The sequence below is a fragment of the Leptonotus elevatus genome, unplaced genomic scaffold, assembly GCF_054856555.1.
Source record: "Leptonotus elevatus isolate MCC_2025b unplaced genomic scaffold, RoL_Lele_1.0 HiC_scaffold_139, whole genome shotgun sequence".
NCBI lineage: Eukaryota > Metazoa > Chordata > Actinopteri > Syngnathiformes > Syngnathidae > Leptonotus > Leptonotus elevatus.
The window spans coordinates 55,001-62,500 of record NW_028233530.1 but is presented as its reverse complement, the minus strand read 5'-3'; the positions used below and the strand labels follow the sequence as shown (position 1 = coordinate 62,500).

General features: G+C 36.8%; 2 protein-coding genes across 3 annotated transcripts in view; both read left to right on the top strand.

Annotated features, from left to right (window-relative positions):
* The window catches only part of LOC147155149 (CASP8-associated protein 2-like), an 8,872-nt gene extending 1,978 nt beyond the window's left edge, over nucleotides 1-6,894 (top strand). The window contains exons 2-4 of the mRNA XM_086066714.1: nucleotides 1-1,783; nucleotides 3,199-3,298; nucleotides 5,890-6,894. The exon at nucleotides 1-1,783 is cut by the window's left edge and continues 984 nt beyond it. Of these exons, the coding sequence (XP_085922840.1) occupies nucleotides 1-1,783; nucleotides 3,199-3,298; nucleotides 5,890-5,952 (1,946 nt within the window). The 3' untranslated portion in view covers nucleotides 5,953-6,894. The remainder of the gene's footprint in view (nucleotides 1,784-3,198; nucleotides 3,299-5,889) is intronic.
* A 442-nt stretch (nucleotides 6,895-7,336) lies between these two features.
* Nucleotides 7,337-7,500, top strand: part of LOC147155148 (gap junction alpha-10 protein-like) — a 16,475-nt gene continuing 16,311 nt past the window's right edge. The window contains exon 1 of one of the 2 annotated variants that reach the window (XM_086066715.1): nucleotides 7,337-7,424. Coding sequence is in view for 1 of the 2 variants with exons in the window: in XM_086066716.1 (XP_085922842.1) it covers nucleotides 7,370-7,424 (55 nt within the window). In the remaining variant the exon portion in view is untranslated. The remainder of the gene's footprint in view (nucleotides 7,425-7,500) is intronic. The other variant, XM_086066716.1, reaches the window with a different exon arrangement.

Below are 7,500 nucleotides of genomic sequence, written 5' to 3'. Positions count from 1 at the left end.
ACACAGATCTAGAAGTTGAAGGTCTTTCTCCTAAAAAATCTTTGGTTTTAGAAAAACATAATGTGGCTTCTTTGGTAGCCTCTCAAAGCACATCTATGCTTGACAAAAGTGACTTTCAACTACTCACAGAGCAGCAAGCTACCAGTTTAACATTCAACCTGGTAAGAGATTCTCAAATGGGAGAAATATTTAAGTGTCTCCTGCAAGGATCAGACTTACTTGAAACCAATGGAATAACAGGAGAGAGCACATCATTGGCCCTTAATACTCCAAAGAAGAATGGAGAAAGACTCATTAGCATTTCAACTCCAAACAAATTTGAGTCTCCATCAAAATTTATTTCTACAACCAAATTTGATACCCCCTCCAAACTAATTGCTACATGGTCTAGCATTTCATCTCGGGAGATGTCACCACAGTCCAAACATCAGGTCACACCAAATCCAGCTTTATTTGATGAAAGCTGCTTGTTAGAGGTTCCATCAGAGAATCAATCAACACTGCAGTCCAACTTTTTGTCACAAAGGAATTATTCTATCCTAGCTGAAGATCTGGCAGTTTCCCTTACTATTCCATCACCTCTTAAGTCTGACAGCCACCTGAGCTTTCTCCAACCGTCTGGGATACCTACTATGTCCACCCCAGACAGTGTCATCAGTGCTCACATTAGTGAAGATGCTCTGTTAGATGGTGAAGATGCTACTGAACAAGACATTCACCTAGCCCTTGACACAGACAACTCCAGCCTTGGGTCTAGCAACAGTGTGGCTTCACAAGCAGCTGTCAGTACTTTTGTGTTGAAGCCTGATATGCCCATGCAGGCATTGGTGATGGAAAAGTCCAATGATCATTTCATTTTAAAGATCCGTCAGGGGAATATACAGACAGATGTTACTCTCACCACAGATGAAAGCTTAAGTCAAACACTAACAGAAGAAGATCATAATGGAGATGATTTGGCAGCTCAGGACAGCCAAGAAAAACACGTGTTCAACAGGATTCATAAATATGCTCATCCATGCAATGTAATACCCACAAAATCCAGTCTCTCTGATCCTTCTGAAGACTCTGCAATATGTCAAGATGCATCTCGTGATACCAGTACAACTGAAGATCATTTGAGACTAAAAACAGAACCTCCACACTCGGACCATATGTCAACTACCTCAAAAGATTGTGTGGCGAAGGATTCAAACAATGTTGTAATTTCTCCAAATGCAACTTTTAAAATGACTGCTTCCAAGGAAACTCTTCTTAAAAGCTGTGATCTTTCATTTGGGCAGAACAGCAAAGTACACACTCTTGGTGTTGGACTCATCAACGATGAAAACCCAAATCCACCATTCCATATGGAGAAACACAGTCCAAATCCCCGCTGTCTATCAGAAACTATTTCTTCTGATTCACAGAAAAGCACCAGTCCTTTCAAACGTACTGTACAAGGCAATAGAGACAGCTCAGAAACAAATCAGATAAGCCAAGAAGTGTCAAACATTTCAGACATGCAGCGTGAAATGGAGACATTAAAGTCCGTCAGAATTAAAGAGGACACAAGTAGAATCACAGAAAAAGACGAGGATCGTGAGAAAAGTAAAAAACGGAAAAAGCACCATGAGCAATCAAAAGCAAAGCGTTCAAGAAAAGATGATGAGAACCATATGGAAGACAGTGCCATCAGCTCCAAAAATGATGTTGAATCAAAACCAATACCTTCATCTCCAAATAGTTTCTCTGCCATGAACGTCATCAAGAAAAAAGGAGCTTTGGTGATGGCATGGACCAGGTTAGTACGTGATATTACATTTGCCTCGATTGTATACATTTTGACAGAAAATTGTTAATCACTACACGTGTGATTTAAAGTAATCCTGAGCCGTAAAACTATAGGAATTCACTTCCAGAACAATTTAACTGAATTTTTATTTTTTCAAAATTGTGTCAGGAACACAAACATTGATTTGCAGGACTGCCTGCATTATATATGTTCAGTGATTTCTGTAACAAAAAATAGACAGTCTGTAACAATTGTCAGCTCTGTCTGATTGAATGAATCTGCATTAAAGGGATAGTTCGGGTTTTTGGACATGAATCTGTATGGCATTCTCACCTAAAGTGGTGAGCAATCAGTACTGACTTACCGCTGGCAGCGTCCCGTGACCCGGTCGGTTTTGTTCGAGACGAAAGTAGTCCGGCAAGTTGGCTGTGGTCACAGAAATAAAATGTTTCTCTACTAAAAACAATTTGTGTTCAAAAGAGTGATAAATTTGCATCACAAAACTGCACATAGCAGACGTGGTTGGTAACCTCACCTTTTTATTTGTCTCCACACAACCGGCTACTGTTGGCTGCAGCCAACGACGAACACAAGAAACTTTCCTCGCTAGCTGAATTAGCACACGTTACCAACAATGTATGGATGAGTCCTTTTCCACCGCGAGACGTGCAATGCGTTCACTAATACTCGAACACAAGAATACAAGACAGAATGTGCAACCCAGGAACACACAATACACCTTAGTTATACAAGCTTAAAAAGTTTATACAATCGTAATGTTATATACTAATGGCTCTCGCTCTCCATTAGCTCTCTCGCATCAGGTAAACACTTCCAAACAACTTGGTTTGTGCGCGTCTGTCAGTTGGATGCAGTGCGCCGCGCAGTGATATGAACAGAATAGAGCCCGGCGGTAATGGAGTCTGACTTTTTTCTAATGTGCAGTTTTGTGATGCAAATTTATCACTCTTTTGAACACAAATAGTTTTTAGAAGAAAAACGCTTTATTTCTGTGATCCCAGCTACTTTCGCCTTGACAAAAACCGGACCAGATCTCGTGTCACAGGATGCTGTCAGCCGTAAGTCAGTGCTCAATGCACACCACTTTAGGTGAGGATGCCATACAGATTCATGTCCAAAAACCCGAACTATCCCTTTAATTATCTATTGTTAGTTCCAAAAATTCTGTAAAAAAAATCAAAGACAGTGATTAGACTGAGAGGCTCCTACTGCAGGGTGGTGGTGTGTGTGTGTGTGTGTGGGGGGGGGGGGGTTTGAACATAGGGGGAACATAGGGGAACATTGCTAATACTAATGTAAAACCCATATAAATATAAAAGACATGGGCATAATATTTCAAAGTCGAAAAGCTATCAAGGGTGCCAAAGAAAACACAGTTAACCTTTTCACGTATGACATTCCAGAAATGAAGATCGAGCCATCCTCGTTGACCTGAAAACAAAAGGTGCTTCACGCAAAACATTCGCTGCCTTGTCAGAAAAACTTAAGAAACCATCAGAACAGGTAAGTTGAATTTGTCTTTACAGCAACATCAAGTGCTTAAAGGGCGCAGTCACGAGCAGACAAGTATGCTTTCTTTGCACTGATGTTATCTTCAATATAAATCCATCTATCTTCTTCCACTATGGGTTGGGTCGTAGAGGCATCAGACTTTCTCCTTCCCAATTTGATACTTTTTTTCAGACCATTATCAATCAATCAATCCAATCAATCAATCTAATCAACCAATCAATCAAAGTGCAAAATCACCATGGAACATGGTCCCAATACACTTTACAATAAAAACCACACACAATTAAGACAATTCACAATAAAATCAGGTACAAAAAAAGAAACACTTGCAAATAATAGCAAAACACAAAAGGACAATGAACAAGGTGTGAATTTGAAGAGCAGGGGGCGTGGTGGAATATAATTTTTTCCTTATAGCGAAAATGTTCTTCATTTTCGTCTTTGTCAACTATGTTACATTGAGCTTTTGGTGTTGATTTTAAATATATTTATTTTGCTGTTACTGCACAGCCGTTTGCCACAAGATGGAAGGTTGAACATTCTAGGGCTGTGTCCAGATGTGCACCCTTATCCCCTAATCCCTCATTCACTATATAGTGCCGCACTATATAGTTGCCTAATATACAGATGCTCGTCAAAAAATTAGAATGTCCTCAAAAAGTTTAATAATTTTTACAATTCCATTCAAAAAGTCAAATTTTCATAGATTATAGATTCAGGGCCCAAAACTCTAGTGGTTTCAAGTATTTATTTGTTTATTTCTACATTATTTGGTCTTCCAGCTCATAAAACCCATGAAAACAGGATGTCAAAAAATGTGAATAATGTGAAGAAATCACCATGCATAATTATGAAGTATTTTGCAAGAAAAAAAAAGAAGATGGATGGATGGATGGTATTTTCAAAATGATATGTCAATCTTCAATAGTTGGTTGGATTTCCTTTGCCTTAACCACTGCCTCGATGTGCCGTGGAATTGCCTGGGGGTCCTGGAAAGCCCATGCATTCTTGATGCTTTGTCAGCTCTTTGTTTTGGGGTCTGGTGGCCCTCATTTTCCTCTTGATATTATGGTATTGTGGCCCTTGTTTTCCTCTTGTAATACAGTCTTCTGGTTGCTGCAATATTCATTTGATGTCTTTTGGCTGAAATAAACTGCCAGAAAATGCTCAACCCTCATTTGGTGTTCAATGTACCATTGGCCAACATGTCTGCGGTGTGTGGGCACATTTCAATTTATATTGTGCTATGTTAAAATGCCAGTGCTAAATAAATATTTTATAATATTATAATTTTAATTCATTATAATAAATGCATTGATAGTAAAAATTGGCATAAATTTTTTTTCTTCGGCTTTTCGGTTTTCGGCCAAGCATTTTTCATTTTCGGTTTTTGGTTTCGGCCAAACATTTTCATTTCGGTGCATCCCTAGTTCTAAGCAAACATGGTGCAGCACAGCAGCATGTTGCTTTTAATACTTTTAAATTCACGTGAACAGTAAATTTCACGAAAACAGTAAGATACAAAAAAATTAATCTTTAAAATCCTTCAAAAAAAAAAAGAATTAAGAAAAAAATATTTAAATAATCAATTCATGGTTTTATGAATCGAGATTGAGCTTGAAAAGGAAAATTGATTCGATATCGATTATAGTATTCGATTTTCTTTTTAAACCCAACCCTAAATTTTAATATTTTGAAACTGTCTTTTAAATGTTTGTACATCTGTGTGGTCACCACTGTTATCTGGTCTCATGGTGAGGCGTCAGAGCTTCTGTAGACGACCACCAGAGCCTCAATAAGTGGGGACTGTGAGCTCCCAAAGTTTAGGACAACTTTTAGACAGTCTTGCTTCCGCTATCAGGGAACTAAACTATGGAATGCTTTCCCCGCTGAACTTAAATTGGAGACGAATACAAGTGTCTTCAACAAATAACTGAAACAGTGGCTGAAGTCGAGCCAAAACTACTCTCATTGAATGAGAGAGATTAGTTAGTACTATCAACTGTACAGGAGATGTACCCGTGTAATATTATTATATATTGTTGGAAATTGATTCGTGATTTTAATAACTTTCATTTTAGGTTGTCTTTTACATCCGCCCAATGAAAATGAGCTTGACTTAGCTAACTTGGGCACATTTTCATTGTAAAATGTTGATTAATGTGCATTGTCCCTTTCAAATAAATACATTCAAATGTTTTTAAGTCGAGGTTAAAAACTACTTTTTTTCATTGCATCTCTAGTACGTTCTTTTAGTAGTTTTAGGAAGCTAGCTTTTATTTCTGTACTTTGTTTTTAAAAGATATTTGTTTTGAAATGATTTTAAGCTGTTGTACTTTAAATTGTGTAAAGCATCAGCCAGTTACCTTGTCTATGAAATGTTATACAGTATAATAAAAGCTGCCTTGCCTTACATGGCTGCAATATGCATTTAAATAACATGGCCAAACAACAGTTTTTTTTATTTCAAATTTGTAATACTTGAAGCATACTCATTACTCAACAGTAATGTTCATTCAATTCAAATGTTAACTGAACATGTACAAAATGACAGTTTTTCTGTGTTTTTTTTTGTTTCCCAGATTGCTCAGAGATTTTACCAACTCATGAAGCTCTTCAAGAAGCAAGGTCATATGAAGGCTTGATCACAATAAGTTGTTTTCATTTGAAGTGTTTTCCTGCAACTACTTTTTGAGATATTTATTGTACTTTACACAAGAGGAATTTTTGTACAGCTATGGTATCCTTACAGTACATGTTGTTGTTGTGTATCAGTTATAGGAATGTTGAATTGTTAAGTCACTAAATTCCTTTAATTATCTGGCCTTTCCATCTGACTACTATTTTCAGTGTTAATGTTATATCGCTGGCGTTGGTCCAAATCTTTTTACCTCCAAAATCAGCACTTTCCACGAGACCCCAAAAACCGGCATGTTAGTTTAACCATTAACATTGCGTCATCAAAGAGAGCAAACCATTTTAAACACTTTTAGATTGATCATTAATTTGCAATAATAATACCCAAACATGGACTGACTAACAGCATATAGATTTGTGAAAAAATAAAAAAATTACCAAGTTGTGACATAGTAGGTTTCAGTCCGACGCCAGCGATAGTCTAACTGATGTATGTAACAGTCAGTTTTTCAAGGACAATGCATCTATACCCATTTATATAGAATGCATTTACAAAAACGTTTGATTAAAAGTATTAAACCTTTCAGTCAAATGTGAAATATCCACTGTATAAACTGTTGATCTAAACTGTTGAAGTTAGTACAGATTTAAGATAACAATACCTCAAGTAATTGTAAATCTGTAAAATATTTTGTCTTTTTAAAGTTTGTAAGAAAGGTCTGTTTTTAAGGATGAAGACGTTACGTTACGTACAAGAGAAAATGATTGTATTAATACATGTCTTTTTGGCAACATCAAAAGAACCACAATTATATTTTTGTTGGTTCGTGTTGCGTACAAAAAGCACGTTTGATTAATTTGATTAATCATTTTTCATATGAAAACATTGAATTCCGTGTTGTGAATAATGTATATAGTTCTTAGATTGAAATAAAGTTTTATTTATTCTTGTGCCTGTTTATAAATTCAGATTTCCCAACAACATTGTAAATGTCATGGGCCTATGATAAGCATCTGTTGCCACAATTATTACACACACACCAGCATCCCCTTCCATTAAAGTGTCAATAAAAATAAATTAAGTCTTCTGTTCACCCCAAATTAAGGGATTCATACCAATATTTGACCTCAGTTAATCTTAGCTAAAAGATGAAATTGGGGGAAACAACAACAACCACCACCGTTATACACACTTGGTTATTGAATTTCCATTTTAAGTTATATTAGGTGGCTGGAAACATTATAAATGTTGACAGGTCAGTTAGTACTATTTCCAATCTAGTGCCCTGTTAAAAGTAGTGGATCTAACCTCAGGGCATACAGCACCATGATGGATCAATTGTAAACTGGAGACCTAGTTCCCAACAGCTATGCAGCTATGCAATAGGGTCAGCACGACCGGACAGTAGGGTCTCTTCTCTCTCAATGAGAACAACAATGAATGAGCCCCTATTTGCCAGGACAAGCACCATATATAAGTGTAAGTAAAATACCTTCTAAACTTCAAATATTGTTTTGAACTAACATTTAAACAAATGGTCTGACAATCGCATTAA